Consider the following 23,924-nt stretch of genomic DNA (forward strand, 5'->3'; position numbering starts at 1 on the left):
GCTTATGATTTCATTTGTATGTACTGTTTTACTCCATTCAAAATGGCAGCCCGCAGAAGAAAGTACTCTCTCAGGACGGCAGCTGTTACAAGTGGACTGTGCGTACAGGCCAGGGCAATTTCTACCACTAAGCCTAATATGTAATTTCTAAAAGTAGCTCATTTCATAATGATGGGTACAACGCACTTTATGTAGAAATGAAACCATTTTTAATTATGTGATTAAAGATAACATAATTTCAATCATAACAAAAAAAAATGATTAAAATAATTGATATTTATCAATAAAAATATGAATCTTTTATGTTTTACTATAGCTAAAGTATACCTGAATTAAATACTAAATGTTGATACAAAATATGAAAAAATATTGAAAATATTTATGTGTAACATTATAAAATACTTGAAGAATATTGTAATAATGAAATATTTCAAAGACTTATAAAAAATCTCAAAGCACAGATTAATGCCGAGACCAACATTGCACATTTTACATTCACAGACAGTGTCACGTCTTTTATTGTGCTATGAGAAAACTACACATCTCCTTCTAAGTTTTTTTGCCACCTTTTCCACTGCACAATAATAGAGAACAACTCCAATAGTTTATAGTTTTTTTCACTGTCATCCGTAAGATCTATAAATGGATCATTCAACACTTTAAATATTTCCTCCTTATAAAGATAATGTGATCTTTTAACCATGGCTACTCAAATGAATCTAAAAGTAAAACCCATGCTAGAATATCTCCCATAAAATCCCAAAACAGAATCGAAACTGTAAATAACCATTCCAAATTAAGTACATGTTTCCCTTTTCAACTGCTAGAATGTGTTTCAGGAAAATCCAATAGATCACAGACACTTGACGGACCCCATTCTGAGGTTAGAGAAAAAATACTAATATGCGAGAGTAATCTTTCAAATAGAACATGGATAAGTAATGGCATCTGATAGTAAATATTTTGTCCCAAAAGGATGACACAAAAGTGCGTCAGTTGGGCCAGCTGCATATTAGTCCCCATAAAGTAAGGAAGCATCATTCATACCTGAAGAACATCTAGCACTGAGGCATATTTGCGTCGTTTGTCCCAAACAGGTTAATAATTTTCCCGTACATCCTATTTTTGGATGCAACATTTTTCTACAGCGAGCAGGGGTCAATTCTTTCCGCCAAAGCTTTTCGCTTAAACACTACTGCTAATTGCAATGGGATAGGTATATGCATGTAAGGACAGCTTTGTTATCACTATCCCCCCCCCCCAAGGTAAATTGTAGCCTCTGTTTATAAAATCATGGTGATTTGTCTGCGTTTATATTGAGCAATTGTAAAAAGTTGCAATTGTCACTAAATTAAAAAGTAACTCCAAAACACCTAATGTCACCAAATTAACAAAGTGATGCAATCTAAGTTTAAATAGTGCCTTAGATTAAATTGAAAAAGAATTTATAACATGTTTGATGTTTTAGGTTCCTTCCATGAATGATGAACGTGGCATTCTTTGTGTTTGGAATATTTCAGACCCACAGAAACCTCAACAGTAAGAACTGTTGCAGATTTTTTATCGAGTCATTATTCTAGTACATACAAATCAAGATTTTTTTTTGTTTCTTTCAACAGTGTTTTGATGTCAAATGGGCAACCTACTTGTGTAACCTTTGGGCCTTTTGGAAATGATGTTGTCATTGCTGGCATAGTAAGATGATATTTATACTTATTACTTCATTTAGTAAGGAGTGCACAAGCAGCGATAGAAGTACAGTCCGATCCCGCTACAACGCGATCCGACTTGCGCGAAATGGCTATAATGCAAGTTTTTCATGAGTAATGCATTTTTTATTGCTGACGCAAATTGCTCGCTTGCAACATGAAATTTTTTGGAAAAGAGCGGCAGAGCATCAGAATGGAGCTTCACTGACACTAATTCGAGAATGGACTTTCATTAATTTAGCATCACTGAAAGCGGAAGTTCGCACACTGTATTATGTTGGCATAATTAAAGTTAAGTTTAAAATCCAATGGTTAAGATATTTAAACTAAGCCAACATTAACTGGCCGTGTAATGTCAAGTTGGAGACAAGCAAAAACATGTTTCAGAAAAATACATTTATTAAATATGACTAGAATTTTTATAACATCCCCATAAAATAACATCCCCAAAATATCATAACAAAAGTGGTTCCAGTAAATAAAGGAAAAATGTCGCCAATCTGTCGATGTAGTCGCTGGCCAGTCCGAAGGATCAACTTGAAGAAACACAAAAGGTCCCCCGGATCACACTTCAGGAACGTCCGTAATGGAAAGGCAACATTAGACAGTTCGTAGATCGGTGAACATCTCAGGTAGACACATAGGAACTCACTTCCCCGGCAATATTAATTGGCCGGACACAACACAAGTGTTTCTTCACCTGGACTCATACTAATTCCAGGACTTGGAAGATTTAGATTCACACACCACAAAAAAACCCCGCTAGCATCGCAGGGAAAAACCCCCCACACGTGAGCTGGACTAGGCTTCACGATCAAAAACAACAACTGGGGATCGTTGAGAGAAGAGAGAGAGAGTGATGCCACTCGCCTCAATATATATGTTTTATCAGCCAATGAGATTCCATGCCTCGATGACGTCACCACACTAACTTCTACTTCAACCATCACTCATTTGTTTATTCCACTGCCGCGAATATTCGTACTCCTCTCCATAGCACGTGCGGTCAACAAGTGGAATTAATTCGAATCACTCAGGTGACAACTCAACTTTTTCTGAATCGACACATCGAGACATGCAGTCTTCAATGGTTTCAGTAAACAGTCGCCATTAATTATGGCGTGGGGGAATTGTCGATTGAAGTGTTAGCACCAACTAGTTGACAAGTTCTACTTTTACCAGACTGGGCTTAAAGTAGGTACATTTTACTTTAAATTATTTTCTTTAAATTATCGGCTGTGGACCGAGAAAAAAATAAAATAATATTTTATGCCAACATATTAGTCTAAACAACTGATTTAGTTTATACAAGTAACCGCTCCAATTCTTAACATTTTTTTTCCCTTCTACATATGAACGTTGATAAAACAGAATGGCTCCCAAACGAGCACTTTCATCTTAATAGTGAAGCTCGCAGAGTAGTGTCTGAGCAAAATACAAACATCATGAAAATGGAAGCGAGGCCAGAAAAAGGGGTGTTCCTTCACTGCATAAGCCGTCATCTTCATAATTTAAAAAATTATAATTAAAATTGCAATGTATACTGTTCAGTGTTATTATAATGCAGTAATGTACTTAATGTAAGTACCCTACTGTTTAAGTATATGTATCTTACTGATCATAGATTTTGTGCTTTATAATAGTAATCATGTAAAATAGTAACACTTTTTCTAAAATACAGTAAAAAGTCAGTTCTTCATAAAAGGTACGGTAATATATAGTTAAGAAATGGTTTGAAACAATTTGAAGAGTGTTAACACATGTCTGAAATAATAGGGTATGCATATAAAATTTTTCTAAACATATGTTGTTCCATAACACGAAATTCCGACTTCCAACGCATCCCTCGAGTAAGTCAGGATCCAACTGTAATGACAAATAGTGGAGGTGGGGGGGGGGGGGATTGGCAAGAGAAAGAAATGATTTTTTTGTGTTTGAATCTCCCTATTATTGTAAAAAAATTTTAGTGTGCATCATACATGTATGTCTTGTGTTTTTGCATGCAAAACACCTAATTTTTTTGGTGTTCATTTCATTTTTCATCCAAAAATATACTCATAATAGTTGCTGTTTTTAACTTGAGAATCTCATTATTTATGTTTAAAACATGTGTAGTTGAAGCATGTAGCTGCAAAAGTAGGCATCCATGGCCCAATTAAGATATTAGGCGGCCCTAGACCAAACACTTTTTTGGGGCCCGTTTGTAGCGAAACCTCACAACTTTATCCATTTTCAAAAACAGTTTTAGCCAATTGGTGGACCCTAAAAACTGGTGTCCAAGGCCATTGTCTAGTTGGTCTGTTCAGTAATCAGACCCTGTTAATATACAGTCGGACCATGTAATCAAGTAGAAAATTGCTGGAAAAAAATTAGATATACATAGAAATTTCGAGATGTAGAAATGATCTTTTTTATCATAAAAATCTCCTAATATATTAAAATCAAAGCTAATTTTGATGTATGAAACCCAATTTCTAATTTATACGAGCATCGGATTAAATGTAAGTTAATAATTAAAAAATTGACAAAAATTACATTTTTGCGCCTTCATACATCTTTATTCTTCAGCAATTCAACTTGATCCGCAACATTAGGGGATTTTTGTTTTGACAATGTAATCGAGAGAAAAGTAAAAAAACAATCTACTTAACTTGAATGACTTTTACTGAAGCTAAAAAGACTAGGAATGATAATCAACAGACAAAAAGGATAACTTGAAACTGATTTTACAGTGTTTCTGGTTATAACTAAGATTTGAAATAAAACTGAGGGAATTTAAGAACTCCAGACTGGAACAACGACCTATCTACACACCCCTCAACCCCAGATTCCATATGAGTTTCGTAGCAACCTTTAGTGAACATAATTTTCTCTCCTAACCTTCATTTTTCATGAGACAAACAGTCTAAAATGGAAAAACAATCCACGAATGTCTTGATTTGTTTTTTTTTTTTTTGATATATAACGATTTGTTCGATATATAGAAACAATTTTTCTATGTAATGAACATAGAAATTTGATGGAATTTTGATGTATAGAAAATTTTGATATGTGGAAGTTCAATATATATGGGGTTCCACTGTAGCTAGAATTTCAATTTTTCCTGCAAGTGTGTTTTTTCTTCCCAATTTCCTACTGCAATACTTAGATAAGTTATCAACCTAAGACAGTCGGAGAGTTTCAAAATGGTCCCCTAAATGGTTTAAACTAAACAGGAACAGTTGTTGTAATTCATATCTTTTTGTAGCAACATATATGAGAATTAAATGAAAAATGATCTAATAAGCTTTGTGCTACAATATGGAACCAACGTAAATAAAGCACAAGTTCTCAATAAGAGAATTTGTGCTTTATTTACGTTCGTTTTTCACTTAATCAGATGTGTGAATTGTTCTATTGCTATTGAAAATTGTTTTAAAAAATTTTCGTTGGAGATTCCTACTTTTGTAGCTATATATATGCTTCAATTTTTTTATCTGTGTTATTTATCAAATACGGCGATGAATGTGAGATATTGTAGCATTTAGAAGGATATGAAGAGATTTTTTAAAAATGTATTTCAATTCAGCCCAGATATTTTTGTGAGACAGAAGATACCACCCTTTAACCTCCTCAAGTTTTAGATGCCTGAAGGTCCAATATCAATTTTTAAAAATTCACTTTATTTAAACCAGATACTGTGAGGCTTCAAATTAGTTGGAACATTATCTGTCGATGTATTGGATGATGTTTCCAATGATATATTGGATGATGTATTACCAAAGTAAGGTGATGAGATTCTTATGATAAATATACATTAATAATGTTTAGTCAGTGGTTGGAAAAACTGCATTTTTTTGTAGCGAGCTACAACTACAACTACTTTAGCACAAATGTAGTTAACTACAACTAGTTTTTCCAAAATGTAGCAACTACAAACTACTTTTGAAATGTAGTCGCTACTTCGCTACTTTTTAAAAAATAAATAAATAAGTAACATACACACCGTTTGAGATTGAATGAAAAAATTAAAAAATTGTTCAGATTGATATATTGGCTCATTTGAACATGGAATATCGCTATAAATTATTTATTCTTTTTTTCCTTTACTGAAACGATTCGTCAATCCAAACATTTTTTACCATTTGCACGAATATTTCCTGCAAGAAAGGATTTAAAAGTGGAAGGAATTCAACCTTCAAATTTTTAATCCTTTCCTGACAGTAAATAGTATTTCATTCAAGAAGTGCAACTCGGCTACTTGAAATTGAGATAAATCCAGTCGTAATTTGATTTAAATTTTACATAGACTAGACCTACAGATACATAAAATTGATTTAGATGAAGAAATGCATCTTTTAAACAAAAGAGAAAAACTTAAATTTTCATTATATGAGTGCATTTTAAAGGAACTTATATTTCATAGGAATTTATTGCTTTTGAGCTTCAAGCTAGGGTTCCGGACCTGGACACCATGTCTTTTCTTACGCCTCTGATAAAATGAAATAAAAGCATTTTTCTATTTTATCGAACAACCTCAAAAACTCACAACATTTAATAATTGACTTTTAATTTGTTAATATATCAACACTCAATCAGTAAAAAAGACAAAATAAAGAAATAAGAAATGGCATTGATACCGAAAGCTTTTTGCTTAACGGGCAAAGTCTGCATGAATCGGAAAAAAATCGTTTCTTTCTTTCTAAGCCATGCTCTATTCAAGGCGAATATTGGGAAAATGTGAAAGTTTCTAGGCTAAACAAACTAATGGCGTCAAACAGATACAACATATGGCGTCAAAATTATATGTCAGAGGTCAGCTCATACGAATCTGATTGGTGCAAGTTTTACTCGCGTAAGACTTGCACCAGTCAGATTCGTTTGAAAATGCGGTTTTTTTTTTTTTTGAAACTTTATTCAGAAGTAGTTTCCAGAAATCGCTACAAACTACTTTTTTTTGTAGCGAACTACTCGCTACTCTACTTTTTCAAAAAAGTAGTGCGCTACACTACAAACTACTAAAAAATGTAGTTACTACAGTAGCGTCGCTACTTGTAGCGCGCTACTTCCAACCACTGTGTTTAGTTCATTTTTCTAAATTAAACCCGCCCATGTTAAATATTCCAATCAAGACCTCTGTTAAAATATTTTAGTTTATAATCATCAAGATAAATGTATCAAATCATTAAAAATGCAATAAAAGTTTCATTAAAAGTTAAAATTAAGTATGATTAACAAATATGGTAGCAATATATACAATACTTTTCTGTTTTCTCCAATTTAGAAAGAAACAACCATGCACCCAGTGTATTGCACCCAGTGTATTGTGGGGGGAGGGGCATTAAAGTCTATGTACGCTACTGCATGCACCATTAAAGCAGTTGTACTAACAACAGAAAAGTATTAAAAAATCATTATTTAAAATTGACTTTCCATTTTATGCTTTTATGTAAAATATGAATGTTACAACTTACGCCTCCTACAAACTTATATTTTTCTGTTCTGCAATAAGGCAGATGGTGCTGTTGTACTTTGGGATCTGACAGACTCTGGGTCTCTCTCTTATCCTATTATGGTAGAAGATCAAGTATATTTGCTGCCACCCACGTACAATACAGGTAAACCTAATCCAAAATAGGATATTATTCTCAAAAACATAATTAACTAATTCTTGCTAAAATTTGGTTATTTATTTGAAAAAAAAAATGTCTTTTATGTTTTGAGTCTCTTGAATTGAAAAGTATAGCAATGCATAAGAAAACTTAGTTTTACATACCTTTATCAACGAAGTACAGTATAAGACCCCAATTTCGGAGTCCCAAAATCCAGAAGACCCGAGATACGGAACTTTTTCACATCTATATAAAAAATATTTAATTTTTTTTTCTTCTGAAAACCAAAAAAAAAAAACATTTTTTCCCTTTTTTTTTTCAGTTTCAAAAGTGTAAACATCTTAATGTTTGGCAGTTACTTGTTCAAAACACAGTACTCTCAATTCAGCTTTCTTTTTTAATGATTTTTCGATGCCACGTGTTACGCGTAAATATGCGTTTTGCTGTATTATTTAAAATGTTAATTTGTTCCATTCAGAAACACCTTTTTTACTTTATTTTTAAAGAAATGAAACATTTTTTAGTTTTTTCATATAAGATTTGTTTTCTTGGAATTCCTTTTGGCAAAATATAGACAATAAATTTTGAGAGTTTTGGAAGTAACATTTGAATTTGTTTGTCAGCAAATTTTATTCGAAAAATGTAATGTTCATGGAAAGATTCTATGAAAGGCATGTGATACTGTAGGACATTTTTTGAATGAAATGTTTAATGTATTTCAGCTTTTTAATTTGTTAATTTTACTTTTCAGCTGTTGCTTATGGATTAGAAAATCACGTCAGTTGCATAGTTGCAATCCAAGCTGTTCACAAGTAATTGATTTATTATTAGTTAAATATATTTGTAGGTTAAATCTTGTAGTTCAATGTGCAAGTTTTGTTTTATGTATGTAGTATGAGAACTGAAATATGCCATTGAAAAGAGTGTGGGCAAGAAACATGAAAAAAGGGATTGGAAAAAATGTATGAATTTGCAAATTCAATTAATGTTTTCTGTAATTCCTCCAAACAATTTGTATTTTTGAATTTCTTTTATTCAGAATAAATCTACAATATATTTATCCACTTGTATATATAGAGATGTGTATGCTGTTATACCACCCAAAAAACCGAGCCCAAGTAGAATATACTAGGCAATTTGTGTCAAAACTGCACAACTTCTATTTAAACACCAATACCAGCATCACAAGGGAGGAAGTCTTAACATAGTTCAGATAATACATGATAGATAATAGCACCATCAATCAACATTTTGATAATTTTGAACTACACAAGGGGCTGAACAACCCCTGATCCGGTTCCAGTAGAGATATTTATTTGTGAGAAGAACTTGGAGGGTTTTATGATTTGATGTGGCAACGGTCACCACGAGCATTTTAATGAAATAAAAAATATTCTTCTTTTTTTTTTGTATGTCATATCAAAACGCATTGTACAAAGATGATAGATATAGCACTAGAATTAAATAAAGTGAAAAAAAATATTCTCAATTAATACAATGCATTTTTTAATCGTTGTAACTTATGGAATCAAATTTAATAGTTAAAAATTAGAAATCCTCCTGAGCTGTTGAAAATGGACACCCTTTAAGCTATTGAATGATACACAAATTATACTTATTAATTGTTAAAGGTAATAAATACATGTTACACATATGATTTCGAAAATTACATATTTTTTAAATATATCTGTAATTAAACATTAATTATGTTAATTTTGGCATTTTGTTTTCTTTGCTTTTCTTTGCTTGCTTGAATGTGAATACATTGATTACCTTGGAATAATTGATATCCTTCAGCAGGATATTTTCTATTGAATGAAGCCCAATAACCCATACATTAACATAGTAATAGTTGTAGTTATTGAAATATTGTACATTGATATGGTTATTTTTTAAATTTGTTCATTTTCAGGAGAATTAATGAGTAGTTATAATGTTTTTTTGAAAGAAAAGTTTCTCTACCATCCTAAAACTTGTCTTTTATCCCGTAGTTATGCCAATGATGACCGTTTTTCTTCTGAGAAATCTGGTATGTTAATTTATATCCTCACAATTTTATTATTTATTTATCTTGCTAGATGCTCGATATTCACTTTCTTTAAAATGTTTTGTCTGTGTTATTTTTGAGTGTGAATTTTATAAATTGTTAGTTAACATTTTTTTCACTTTGTACTTGGTTTGAACTTAGTAATTACAAAAAAAAAAAGTTAAATATAATTTTATGGAAGGCATGAAAATGAAATGCTTTCTAATATGTCACTAAGTCGACGAATTATTTTTCAAGTGCAAAACAAAATTCTTACCTTTTGATATTGCTAAAAACAAAATTTTGAAAATAGAGTGACTCTTATGCTTTTTAGATGTTTGGTCACTCTACTTAATGCAATATACCGACAGCCCGATTATGATATCCAGACACTGCAGTTTCATCCTTGTTATGAACTCATCAGTCTGGAATAGTCAATAACCAAGTTTTTGAATGCCGTTCTGCCTTTGTCCTGGCTTATGGTCTAATTTACTGCTTGTCACATCTCAATATTAGTTTTTTGCATGTTGTTCAATAAATATAAGATAGTTAGCTTAAAAAATTTGGTCAGCTGCTGAGGTTTCTAAACATAATTATGTTTAGAAACCTCATGGGGGTGTGTGGGGGAGGGGGGGGGGAGGGAGGAATTATGGTAGCAGAAAAGTCTTATATCATATAATGCTAAAGACTAGGAACCCCCAAAAAACTGGATTATTTTTTAAAGCTATGTATTTTCAAATTTTTAACAAAACTACTTTTTTCCCTTCGAAATAATTTCTGTTAAAACTAGTACATTCGTCTCACTGGTGTTTAAACTGTTCAAAACAATTTTTGAAGTCATCTTTAAAAATGGCTGACAGTTCCTTCCTCATTTTTTTTTCTTGACCTCTTCAATGTTGTTGAATCAGGCCCTTTGATGCCTCTTTTCCTTCGTGGAAATAAGAAAATGTCGCACAGAGTCAGGTCAGGAGTATAAAGGGGATATCACACGAGAGAAATTACAGGTCATCGCAACCACAATAGCAACTGTCAAAACTATCTGGAACTTGTTTTTCAGATGGGAAGTTGCCTATACTGCCGTGCTAAGCACAGATGTGGTATCTGCACATTTTATCAAAATTGAGTTATTGTCACCAGGTGGTCGTTAGTAATTTAATTTACCTAAATGTCAAGTTTTTTGGCGATTTGTGAACGCGAAATATTAAAAAAAGCTTTAAGAAAAAAGTCGTAACTGCACAGTTAGCGGAGTTTGCTAAGGCAATTTGAACGTAAGTGACAAATACTAAGCCTTTAAAGTGGTATCTGTGCAGTTACCACTTTTTTCCTTAGTATTTTTTGTAGATACGACTTTTATATCTTAGTAAAGCAGCATATTTAATAATGTAGCAGTTTATTGTAACACAGAATATTAAAATTAGTTTACCGTTGAATAGTTGATACAGGTTCATATTAAAAACTAATACAACTTTGTATAATTGTTAAAGTAAATATTCAGCTTTTTCTATTTGAATTTTTATTTAAAATGCAAATTCTAAAAAGGAAATGCATGTAAAATATTCATATCTAATTCTTTCATGCAAAAAAAACGCATTTCATTCTACGGCCAATAATATTTTTATTTAAGTATCGTCTGCTGTCAAAATTATCATGCTCGGTAAAAATGAATCTAGAAAATAAAACATTATAAAAAACATTCTTTGAATGCAAAAAACGGAAAACTGTTATGGATTACAGTTTTAACTGTCCGGAGTTTTGAAAATGTTATCTTTCAGAAGGTAGATTCTGTTAGATTTATATTAACAAAACAAAGCGAAACAGCTAAGTCTAAAGAAAGCAGATGCTTTCAGTATTATTTAATGACACTTTGAGCACGTTTTACTAAGCTATTTTTATCGTATCTGTGCAGATACCCCTAAAAATGCCTAGTAATTTTCCCTTACGGTGAAAATAGCTTAGTATATGAAAAGGTTTTGAAAAGAAAATTTGTCGTAACTACATTTATTAATTTTAAATTAAGATTTTTACAAAAATATTCTCTTACGGTTTTTAGATAAGTTATGTACGAAACAACTACCGCAAGTTGAGCATTTAATTAAGTCATAAATCAAAAGAAATGAGTTGTAAAACTTTAATCGTCAATTTCTCATTTTGAGCTCTACTGCAGATACCACATCTGTGCTTAGCCCGGCAGTATAGGGTTGCTGCGCATTGCGCGGGTGGTTGCTGGAGTTGCTCACAACGGGGGCTACCATTTTCTAGTCTATATCCATCTGCGCGCGCTTGTTCATTGCTTTTCGTCAATTTCGCATTTGGTCATCACAATGTGTCTCTTTAATTTCTGCACTTATGGATGAAATTAGTAAACAAATACTTAATGCTCGCTCTTGCAGCTTTAATACGAGCACTACTTGCAGCTTATGATACCAGACTTAATAGGCTTAATATGTATAGCCTGGAGCAAAGGAGAGTCAGAGGGGACATGATTCAGTTGTTTAAATTTATCAAAATGAATGATGTTAATGGATTAAATTTTTGCACGGAAAGCAGGACAAGGGGTTATTGTTTTCAGCTATTTAAGTCTCAGGCTAACTTGGAAATCAGGAAAAACTACTACTTCAGTAGGGTCATGGGCACTTGGAACAGCTTACCGGAAGAGGCGGTAATGAGCAAGGGAGTGGATAGCTTTAAGAGGGCCATTGATCTTCATTAGGGACTAATAAATTGACTAGGACAAGCCTAGCTGGGCCAAGGGCCTGTTGCTGGTTGTCACATTTGTATTGTATTTGTATATTATTTTTAATTGTGTGTGGAATTGTGAAAAGATGGCAAATAAAAGGGATCAAGGCAATGATTTTAGGGATAGAGCATCAATTATTATTACATGCAGTTTCCAAAGCTCCTGTTTTAACATTAATTTGTAGAACATATGGTGAAATTTTTAGAAACACATAGTAAATTTTATTACTTTTAATTGAATGTTTCATTTAAAGTGTGATTACTCTTGTTGCATTTAAAGAAGACATACAGAATATATGACTTCTCTAGGCTTATTTTTTCCCCATAACTACTAAATAAAAATCTTGATTTTAGATAGGAATAATTAGTCACTTATTAACAGGTAAGAAGTTTTAATTCTAACAAATTATACCTAAATTCATAGCTAAAAACAAACGTGAAAAATCCCCCCCCCCCAAAAAAAAAAAAAAAAAAATGCCAGTAAACTGATCAATAGGTCTTTCATAATTATTGTTTAAACTTCAAGTTCATAAATATTTTGGAGATGTGCTAAAACTTTAACCTACACAAATATAACGCCACTACATACATAATGCACATTGCACACAGGAAAATGTGTGGGCAAGTTTATTAAAATAGTTCCAGACATTTAAAAATAAAATAATGCTTTAAAAAAATGTGAAAGAAACGATGAAAAGCAAAAATGCCAGTATTATTTAATGTACAATTTTGAAACTTTTTAAAAACATTCTTTTAGTTGATTAATAAAATCATTAAAATTTCAGTTAAATATGCTACGGGTAAATAACTGGGATTGCACACAACTCTCATAATTTCAGCTGCAAAACTGTTTAACACAATCAGAACCTTGTAAGGTTATGCTTTGTAAGCTTAAAAAATTGAGAAAATTAAAACTTTTCATATTATTCTGGATTTCTATTGTACAATAGATGGTTGCCCTACATGCTACTATACACTATTGTGTATAGTATTATGGAAATTTCATTTTATTATACAAAATAACTATTATAAATACTATTATCAAAAAAATAAATTTAAAAAAAAAAACTGTAACAGAATGTGAGGCAAAATTATGTCAGCCTAACACACGAGCTAAACTCTTCTAATTCTAAAAGTGAGTCAACTCCACAGGTTAGCAGATGCCTTCTTGTCATCTGTGTAAGTTTCATCGAAGATTGAAGTAACAGAAGTAAATTATAACTAACTTCATTTTATTGAACAATATAATAATTAACAACTGTAAATTATATAACTTCTGTAAATAGTAAAATAATCATAACATGTTTCAACAGCATGCAACTAACTTAAGTTTCCTAAATATGTTTAAAAAAATTTAATTCCCTAACACTTATGGCAAAAACGAACAGCCATTTCCTCTGCTAAGTTCCAGAGGCTGCCGCAATAAGTGAGCATTCGTCTAAGAACGGCTATCTTCAGCCGAAGGGATGAAAAACGCGCTGGGCAGAAGCGATTCTGCCTCAATTCCTTCTGCCTGTTCCTACATCACATTGCTGTTTCTACATTTCATTGCACACGATGAAGATTTGCTAAACCAAGCTTCAAGATAACCATTTTTTTTCTAATGGAGAGCAAAAGTCCACATTTTCCCTTTGGTTATTTAAACTTGACTGCATAAAAAACAAAGCAAGAACGAAACTGCTCCAGGTAAAACAATCACTGCAGATGAAAAGAGCAAGCCAGGTTGACCACACTGGAGGCATTGAACGCCTCACAACTGAGATTCCCACAGCGCAAACTCCGCCCTTAGCAATGCTATTCCTGTTATTTTCGGGAACCCCCTCTTATTTTAAATGTTTTTACTTTTCTGCAATTTTCGTTAGCATGACTGATGTGTTGTATCATATTTTTACTGTTGTGTTGGTACGAAAGCAATGAGTATTTTATCTCTCAAATTTAATGTGACTGTTATGTACTTAATGAGTTGAAAATTCTCGATTGCCTCCTCAGCAATAAAGAAAAATTTCCATGTTTTGACCTTGGAAGATATGGGGATCATCAATGTATGGGTGGTTGTCAAAGTGTTGAAGCCAGACATATCAGGTGTAGATTCTGATCTTGGTTTAGCCCCTGGAGGAAAGCTGAGACTCGTAAAAAGTACAAGCTTGCCACTTTACAGTCTGAGTTCCCTGTAAGTTCTTTTAGTTTTCTAAGCTAACATTGACGTTCTTTTTTACAATTAGCCAATTAGTGATGCAGTCTCGGAGTATTATAAATGTACCTACAGCCAAATCTCTATACATTGAACTTCCACATACAGGGCCGGATTTGGAAATGTGGAAGCCCCGGGGCAACAAAAGAGTGGAGGCCCCTAATCAGGGTTCGAAAAGATCATCATATTTTCGAAAATATTCGATACTTTGATATATATACGAATATTTTGTATATATGTATATTTCCGATATTTTCAACCCGTGAAAGTGGGGTATTTTGTAAAAATTTTATTGTGGGGACCCCTTTGTTGTGGAGGCCCCCAGGGCAGTAGCCCCGCCTGCCCTCCCCTAAATCCGTCCCTGTCCACATATCAAAATTTTCTGCATATCGAACTCCCAGCAATTTTCATTGTCCATGACATAGAAAAATTGTTTCTATATATCGAAAAGAATTTGAGACATTCAGAGATTCTTTTTTCTACTTTAAACAGTTTGGCTCGTGAAAAATGAAGTTTAGTAAAAGTCGCTACAAAACTGACATGGAAGCTGGGGTTGGGGCGGGGCCGCCGCAGTGTTATTCGTGGCGGCCCCAGTGAGGGGTGTGCATATACAGTGGCTCCCAAAAGTGTTGGTACACATTGAAATTTTTTAGTAAAACCAAAATAACGCGGAACTGAATTCAAAAATGAAGTCAAATATTTCTTCACATCATTCCTATGTCATTCTGAATGAAACCCTGTAGTTTTTTCAAAATACTGACGGATCTTCTTTTTGAAATGGGTCAAAAAACGAAGAGACAGAGAAATAATACGCCACAAAAGTCATCGTACACTCAAATATTTTCGAATAAATTCATGATTAAAATTATAATATGTCGTTTTTTTATTATTTTTGCATTGTGTTGACCTTTAAAAGTCATATGGCTTATTTTTTTGTTTATTTATTCCTTAATATTGTACTTATTACTTTAAAATGGCTGGTATCCGTAAAAAACCACAAACACCATTCGAAATTTGAATTTTTTCCTCACAGAAGCGGTAAATTGGTTTGAAATGTTTCTAAATTAGTTGATTTATTCCATTCCATAGTCAAATGCTTGATAAAATGCTTTAAAGTGAAGAATAGGACCGAAAACAAGGTAAGAAAAGGTCAACCGGTAAAGTTGACAAAGCATGATCGGAGATTTAGAGTTAAAAAAATTGTAAAAAACACACATTTGAGTGCTGTAAAAGTTTCTGCAGAATTTAATGAAAATTTCTAATTTAATTTTCACCTAAAATTGTTCGTCAAGTTTTCTGATTATCTGGATTAAATGCGACATCTTCCCGCAGAAATTTTCTTGGCCGTGTGAAAAACAGAAAGCTTACGCTTTTCGTCGCAACATCAATGATAAATAAGCTCAAAACGTTTTGGAATTACGTCTTACTTACAGATAAAAATGAATTCAACATTTTTGGTTAAATTGTTGTATAATTGTAAATAGAATTTTTAAAAAATAGGAACTTAATCTTAAGAACTTAGTTGAACCAGTTAATCAGGATGGTGAAGGTGTTTTTGTGTAAGGGTGCATATCAGCATCAGGACTTGGTAGTTTGGAATTTTTTTAATGAAATAATGAATCATGCTGTTCATTTAAATACAGTCGGACCTCCATATATCGAAGTAGCAAATTTCCGGGGAAAAATTCGATATATAGAAATTTCGATATATAGAAACGATTATATTTTATCGTACAAATCACCTAAAACACTAAAATTAAAGCTAATTTTCGTGTATAAAACCCAATTTCTAATTTATACGAGCATCGGATTAAATGAAAGTTGAAAAATAAAAAAATAACAGAAATTACATTTTTGCGATGTCATACGTCTTCATTCTTCGGCAATTAACTTGATTCGCAACATTAGGGGGGTTTCGTTTTGACAGTGTAATCGAGAGAAAAGTAAAAAATCAATCTACTTAACTTGAATGATTTTTACTGAAGCTAAGAAGACTAGGAATGATAATCAACAGACAAAAGGGATAACTTGAAACTGATTTTACAGTGTTACTGGTTACAACTTAGATTTGAAATAAACTTGAGGGAAGTTAAGAACTCCAGAACGGAACAACGACAATTTACACACCCCTTAACCCCAGATTCCTTATGTGTTTCGTAGCAACCTTTAGTGAACATAATTTTCTCCCCTAATTTTCATTTTTCATGATACAAACAATCTGAAGTGGAAAAAAAAAATAGGAATGTCTCGAAATTTTTTTCGATATATGGAGATTTTTTCGATATATAGAAACAATTTTTCTATGTAATGAACATAGAAATTTGCTTGGATTTGGATATATAGAAAATTTTAATATGTGGAAGTTCGATATATGGAGGTTCGACTGTATTTTAAGCACCAATTTTTAACTCTTAGCCAAAAATTTGGTTATTGGAAACAACTTCGTTTTTTTATCAAGGTAATGATAAGAAGCACACGGATTTCAACGTTTGTGTCTAGTGCCTCAAAAATTATCCTAAAGTTTAGAAAATACCCCTTCAATCTCCAGATTTGAACTTAATGTACCACATTTAGAGATATTTGGGGGCTAGGTTACGAAAATACGGCTTTGAAACGAAAATAGAGCTAGAAACAGTAAGACTCGAAGTGTGGTTGAACACTTACTCAGAAATTATGCAAAAAAAAGGAAGAAAAAAGAATGAAATCTATTTCCAGACGTTTAAAAGGTGTTGTTGATACTGCATGATATTCTACCAAAAAAATAACTTAATAAAAAGTTAGATTATTTAACAAAAAATAGACATTTTTTAAAGTGTACAAAGATTTTTGTGAGATAAAATTTCCGGCACTTTTTGGTTTTTTATTTTTCAAAAATTAAGTTTCAATATTTTTTAAAAAAGACATTTATGTAGTTTTGTTGAAAATTGATCATAGATCTTATAATGAAATACCTATTCCGAAATATTAATTCTAACCGATGGATAGAGTCCTATTTCATTGAAAGTTGTAGGTGTACAAAGACTTTTGGGAGCCACTGTAGATAGTGTTCGGTTCTGGAGTTCTTAAATTCCCATTAATATTAATTCCTACTGATTTCTGTTGCTTTAATAGTCTATCAAGAAACTCCATTTATGTGCTTCATATTTAATTGGTAGCTTGTTATGCATAAAAGAAAATGCACGTTGTAGTCATTTCAATTAGAACCTTTTTTGTCTTAAACTTCAATTTACTACGAAGAGTGCTTTATAATTACTCTTTGATTTCAAATATATTACCATCATTTCAAAATTATATTAAAATGTGTGCAGTGTTCACATAAAAAAGTTTTAAAGATTAATTGATGGTAAAATGTATGCAATTTTGTGTTTACATAATGAACTTGAAGTTAAAAAAACCCATTAAGTGCTTGAAAATATTGTTGTCCTTTAGCTTCCATTTCATATGATTAACTATAGTATTTTGCTTCTATCACTAAAATTTTCAGTGAAATAATAAATACAAAATAAAAAGAATGTTATCAGCTTTTATTGATTTCAAATAGTATGCAAATTTACCTCACTGTGTTGTATAGAAAGATACTTGAGCTCGGACAAGTTCATTTATGATTGCGTTTAAAGAGGAAAAATTCTTAAATTGGCTCAACATCAATAATTGTTGTAAGCAAAGAAAACTAGCTTTCTGCTGGCCTCCATGGCCTTCAAATGGTATAACTTAATCTTTCCCCATTTTAAGTCATCATATCAGGTCCAGAGCACATGTTCAGTTAAATAAATGAATTTGTTTACACATTTACTCAAAATCAAGTTGAAAATTAATTTGCCACGAAGTTCTTAATGACAAGTTTTTATGTCTTGATATATTTACATGGACATAAAACTTTCAAGACTCATAGTTCTTATGTTTTGTACTTGAAATGCTCATTTCACTTAGAATGCATAATTGTTGCAATGTTAACCTATAATATTCTTTGAAAATCATAATGCTAGAAGACAGTTCAAAAACCTATTAAAACTTTCCTCAGAATTACATATTTAAAAAAATCTACATTGTTTGATTCAAAACATAGCATATGCTCTAATACCAAAATTCTTCGCAAAACTAATTTAAACTTTCAAAGTGTGAATACTAAATTGGCAGGTATGTTCGTATTATTTGAGTTAAAAAACACATCAATGATGTATTGCAAAATTTAGTTGGGCACATTTCTTCAATTATAGTCAAAGTGTATTGTGAAGATTGAAAAGATAGACTTGAAAACAATTTAAAAAAAAAATAATTTTCCATCTCAAAAACATGACTTATCATTGAGCTTTGGTGCGAATTGAACCTGTACTAATTTTTGTTTTACAAATAGTTCAGAATATACAAATACACAAACATTTGAATGATAGAACAGCTGCACAGGAACTTGACATATGAACAGGACACAACATAACCCTTTTGAACTATCTATCCAAAATTAAGTTATCATTCCGCATATCCAGCTATAATGCTAAGAATCTTAAAAAAAATGGTTTTGGTTTTACAATAAAAATTGTTTTACTTATAAAGTTTATTAAATGATTTTTTTTTAACTTTTATTTTCATGATGTCTAAAATTTCAGACCTGTTGAACAAAAAACGAATCTTCGAACGTTTGATTTTCAAGTAGTTCCTTTTGACTCCAGTCGATTGATCGTCACAACTGATGCAGTAAGTAAATGAATCAATCATTCCATTTTTTATTTCCATGATATTACTAAACAAAAGTTGACATGTTCTTTTGTAAATTGCAAATTATAATTATAGAATGCCATAAAAATAGTTGAAAGAATTCAAAGGCCGATGCAGTTCTGTTTTGGATTTCATTTCCAGTCGTAACAATAATTATGTAATTTTTCCAAACTTCATCCAAGCTGCATTCATTGTTGGACATTCCCAATTTTTATTCATGTTGAACACAAGTACATGATGTTTGCTCAATCAATTTGCTTTTAATTTTTATATATTCGAATATAAGGAATCATTTTGTATCATAGAATGAAGTATGAACTTTCTAAAAAAATTTCTTGTATTTAAAAAATAATGATTTGTAGATGTTGCTGTTGTGACTGCATGGTCGCTCTTACAGCTTGTACAAATCATTATTTTCCAAGTGCATTTTTCTTTTTTTTTGTTGAAATTTTATATTTTATATTATGACTTGTAATTATTCCTTGTATTTGAATATATCACAATTAAAAATTTCTGAGTTAAAGTGCAAATATATGCGTAAATATGTCTCACCTGTGCAAGTAGATAAAGCATGTTCTAATTGCAAATATTTTTTCCCATTTGGAAAAAAATATTTTAAATAAATTTACTGTTCTATGTTTTTAGATTAAAATTCTGTGTGTTAAGTTCAGATTAATGTTAAATTGAAGGAAATGGGTGTCTAAAAAGAGCTTAGTTTCCTTTACGCTAAACTTTAAAGGAAAATCAAACAATTTGTTTTAAGCCTCATTGTTTTCTAGTAAGTGCTAAACTTGTTTTAGTTTATGTTATTTTATGGTTATTATTATCATTATAACTTTACTATTATTATTATTATTACAGTGAAGCACCGTTTATACTTTTCTCTTTTATACGTTTTTATCAATTACACGTTTTTTAAATTGGTCCCTGCAGAGTCTAATACAGTCAATTCGCAATAACTCGAATCTAAAGGAACCGACGAAAAACTTTCACTTATCGGAAGTGCGACTTAGCGCTAGTTTCGGTTTTCGACATTTTAATATTAAAAACCATCAAATATATTAATTAACAAAACATATAACAGAGAAAATTACAGATCTTAAAAGTTTTTTTGCCCAATATGTAGTTTTTCCGTGAAGAGTTCGGAAGGAGAAGTTGTGTCTGGTCTTGAACTTCTCCAGTCATCCAGCACTGGCGTGGAAATTTTCAATGTTCAGTAATATAGCAAAATTCATTGCTTTCTCACACAGCAAAGACCCACTTATAGGAATGGCATGGTCTTAATTTTGATACTGCTGGAACCACTTGAATAGAGCTGATTCTACATCAGGACATGTTCATTCGTTTCGAATTCGGATTCATGGATTTGTACCGCTTTTGAAGAATCTTTCATTTTGATTGTTAGATTCCTTTCATTGTCACAAAGAAGATTTACTTTACTTTCTAAATCTAAGGTTTTTAGCTTTTGCTTATACATCTTTAATAGTAAAGACAAATCTTTTCTATCTCTCTCTCTCTCGGGAACTTATCAACAAATGATAGAACTAAAGAATGAAGATGGAATGCATCTTGTTTATGCAAATTAGCATAAAATGCTGTAACCGCCGCTACGCGGCCCAAGTTTATAACTGTTGGCTAATTCAGTCTGTTAAGTTCTGTTCTGTTCTTTGAGAGTGTAATGTGTTTGTTTGCAGCGCCAGAGTGTCGCTAATAAAGGTGTTTTTTTGCACAAGGTGTTAAGTGCATTTTTTGGCTTAGAGCTATCGAAGTTGGCAATTTTGGCCAACAAATATGGTCCGTCTCACAGGAGCTGTGTGGATATACGCTCCTAAGAATCAGTGAAATTCAAGTGATACAGTGCATTTAGTTGCGAAAGTATTACGCGTATATCGTTATAAGGTAAGTGAACGCTTATACGATAGTACCATGTCTGAAACTCTTAAAGAACTATTATCGAGAAAGCGAGTTCTCAAAATACAACTTACGAAGTTCAAACAAAAGGTATCCGTAACTGAGTTTGAAATTAGTGACTTTGAACTATTAGAACGTAAGCATAAAGATTTAGAACTGGAATTAAAGGCTTGTTTTAAATCTATTTATGTTGCATGTAATGAAGATGCTACTGAGTCTTTTGAAAAAGAGCAAGAAGAAATTAACGATGTTTTAGATGAATTGGCATATGAATTACACCGAAAGCATTCAAAAGCGAAAAGTGACTTTAAGGTCAATTCGAGGGTTGAATTGAACTCGAATGCCGAGACAAGTGTTAAGTTGCCTAAAATGAACTTACCGCTGTTTTCAGGAAATTTGCACGAGTGGCTTTCCTTTAAAGACATATTTCTAGCAAGCATTCATCAGAACAAAAATTTATCTGATGCAATGAAATTACAGTATTTAAAATCATCGTTGAAAGGCGATGCTTTTCGGATTGTTCAATCGATTTCAATTGTAGATAGTAATTATGCAGTAGCTTGGTCTCTGCTAGAGGAACGTTATTCAAATTCCCGGGAACAAGTTTATGCTCATCTAAAGCGCTTTTTTAGAATTCCTGCAATTCAAAATGAATCTGCCGCAGCAATCTTAAATTTAATAGATATAAGCACTGAGTGTGTGAGGTCTTTAGAAATGTTGGATCAAAAGGTAGATGGTTTTTCGTCTGTAATTCTAACTTTTATTTTAAGTCAAAAGTTAGATTCAAACACTAAGCTATGGTGGGAAAGGAATCTGAAAAAAGAAAATTTGCCGAAGGTATCGGAATTATTAGACTTTTTGAAAGATCATGCGCGTACTTTAAATGCTTCAAAAACAAATGTAAATGTTAAACAAAACCAGGCAAAAACGGCCGCAATGGTTTCCGGTGTAGTGGATAAAGTTTTGCAAAAGTGCATAATTTGTGGTAAAGGAAATCATAACATTTCCTCTTGCTATCAATTTCTTAAATTAAACGTAAGAGATAGAGTAAAAGCTCTTAAGAAGCACAATTTATGTTTTCTGTGTTTTGATAGAAATCATGCGTCAAGAAATTGCGTTTCAAAATCTATGTGTAATATTTGCAATAAAAAGCATAATACTCTTTTATGTTTTGATACCGGGAAAAAATCTAATTTGCTTACTGGTTCGCGAGGTCAGTTGAACGCAGTGGAAATAAATACTAACGAGATTTCCCAGGGGGTCGTACTAGAATCAAACATAAATCATTTGAACGTAGATGCGAGTCCGTTTGAACCAATTAGTGACAAGCAAAGTTTTGCAGGGTATTCCAACGAATCGTTTCAATCGAAGAGAGTTTTATTAAGTACAGCGATTGTTTATATCAAAAGTAAGGTTGGAAATTTCTTTCCTGCTAAGTGTTTGTTAGATTGTGGCTCGCAGAGCCAATTTATGAGTTGCGAATTAGCGGACAAATTAGAACTGAGGAAAGTAAAAGCAAATGTTTCGGTATCTTGTTTGACTGGGGTGTCAATGAATGTTAAATTTAAAACGTCAGCTGTGATTCGTAACAAGGGTGGAGGTTATTCTCGGGTTTTGGATTTTTTAATTGTTCCGAAAATAACTCAAATTACTCCTGTTAGTCATGTAACTATCTCGGAGATGGGAATATTTGAGAATGTTAACTTAGCTGATTCTGAGTTTAATAGGCCAGGGAAAATTGAATTGCTACTAGGAGCAGAAGTGTTCTTAGAATTATTAAGATTTGGTCAATTGCATGTACCTAATTCAAATTTAGTATTGCAAAATACTGTGTTTGGCTTTATTGTGGGTGGTAGTACTAAAGATAATTCCCAGCCTAAAGACTTGCATTGCGGGTTAATTAATGAGGCCGAATTAAGTAGGGAAATTAAAAAATTCTGGGAAATAGAAAGTATTGACGAAACAGATCAATTTAAAAGTTCCGAAGAAATTGAGTGCAATGAGCATTTCTTAAAAACTCACAAACGAGATCAATCGGGAAGGTTTGTAGTTCAAATGCCCTTTAAACAGGATCCGCGGTTATTAGGAGATTCGAAACAAATAGCCATAAAAAGGTTAAATTCTTTATGGAATCGATTGAACAAAAATCCAAAGCTCGCAGATTTGTATTGTAAATTTATGACTGAGTACGAACGTTTGGGTCACATGGAAAGAGTAATGGAAATTAAAGACCCTACTCCGTGTTATTATTTACCTCATCACGGTGTCTATAGGCCTGAGAAAAACTCAACAAAACTTAGAGTAGTGTTTAATGGCTCGCAGATAACTTCTACGGGGGAATCGTTAAATTCCTTGCAAATGAATGGCGGAGTTATCCAAGAAGATTTGTTTTCTATAATTTTAAGGTTCAGGACTCATCGCTATGCATTTACTGCAGATGTCCGAATGATGTACAGAATGATTAATGTGGATGAAAGTCAACGTGACTTGCAAAGGATTGTATGGAAAAATTCTAAAAGTGAAGAGGTCAAGACTTATAGGTTATGTACGGTAACATATGGTACAACAAGCGCACCATACCTCGCCATGAGATGTCTCAAGCAGTTAAGTGTAGATGGGGAACAGCAGTATCCAAAAGCTTCAACCATTGTGAAGTCAGACTTCTATATGGACGATGTTCTGACCGGAGCGGCGGATTTAGAGACTGCGAAGGATCTTAAAGGGGAAATTATAGAACTGTTAGGAAGTTGTGGAATGCATCTTCACAAGTGGTGCGGCAATCATCCAGAGTTGATTGATACATCATCAGATGCAGATTGCTACGATTTTGATAAGCTGAGCGACACGAAAACTTTAGGACTGTTATGGAAATCACAGAATGATGTTTTTGCTTTTAATTTATCCTGTGAAGATCAACCTAAAGTTACGAAAAGAACTGTCCTATCTAAAATTGCGAGGATATTCGATCCATTGGGGTTGCTTGGCCCCATAGTAACAAAAGCTAAAATTATTCTTCAGCGTTTATGGAAGTTAAAAGTAGACTGGGA

At 32.4% G+C, this 23,924-nt stretch overlaps 1 protein-coding gene across 1 annotated transcript in view; it reads left to right on the plus strand.

Annotated features, from left to right (window-relative positions):
* LOC129216930 (cytoplasmic dynein 2 intermediate chain 1-like) overlaps positions 1 to 23,924 on the plus strand; it is a 64,576-nt gene that overhangs the window by 17,068 nt on the left and 23,584 nt on the right. Inside the window, exons 9-15 of the mRNA XM_054851146.1 lie at positions 1,469 to 1,539; positions 1,620 to 1,695; positions 7,201 to 7,306; positions 8,052 to 8,112; positions 9,292 to 9,329; positions 14,052 to 14,232; positions 18,858 to 18,945. Coding sequence (XP_054707121.1) covers positions 1,469 to 1,539; positions 1,620 to 1,695; positions 7,201 to 7,306; positions 8,052 to 8,112; positions 9,292 to 9,329; positions 14,052 to 14,232; positions 18,858 to 18,945 — 621 coding nt within the window. The remainder of the gene's footprint in view (positions 1 to 1,468; positions 1,540 to 1,619; positions 1,696 to 7,200; positions 7,307 to 8,051; positions 8,113 to 9,291; positions 9,330 to 14,051; positions 14,233 to 18,857; positions 18,946 to 23,924) is intronic.

Source organism: Uloborus diversus, chromosome 2, assembly GCF_026930045.1.
Source record: "Uloborus diversus isolate 005 chromosome 2, Udiv.v.3.1, whole genome shotgun sequence".
Classification (NCBI taxonomy): Eukaryota; Metazoa; Arthropoda; class Arachnida; order Araneae; family Uloboridae; genus Uloborus; species Uloborus diversus.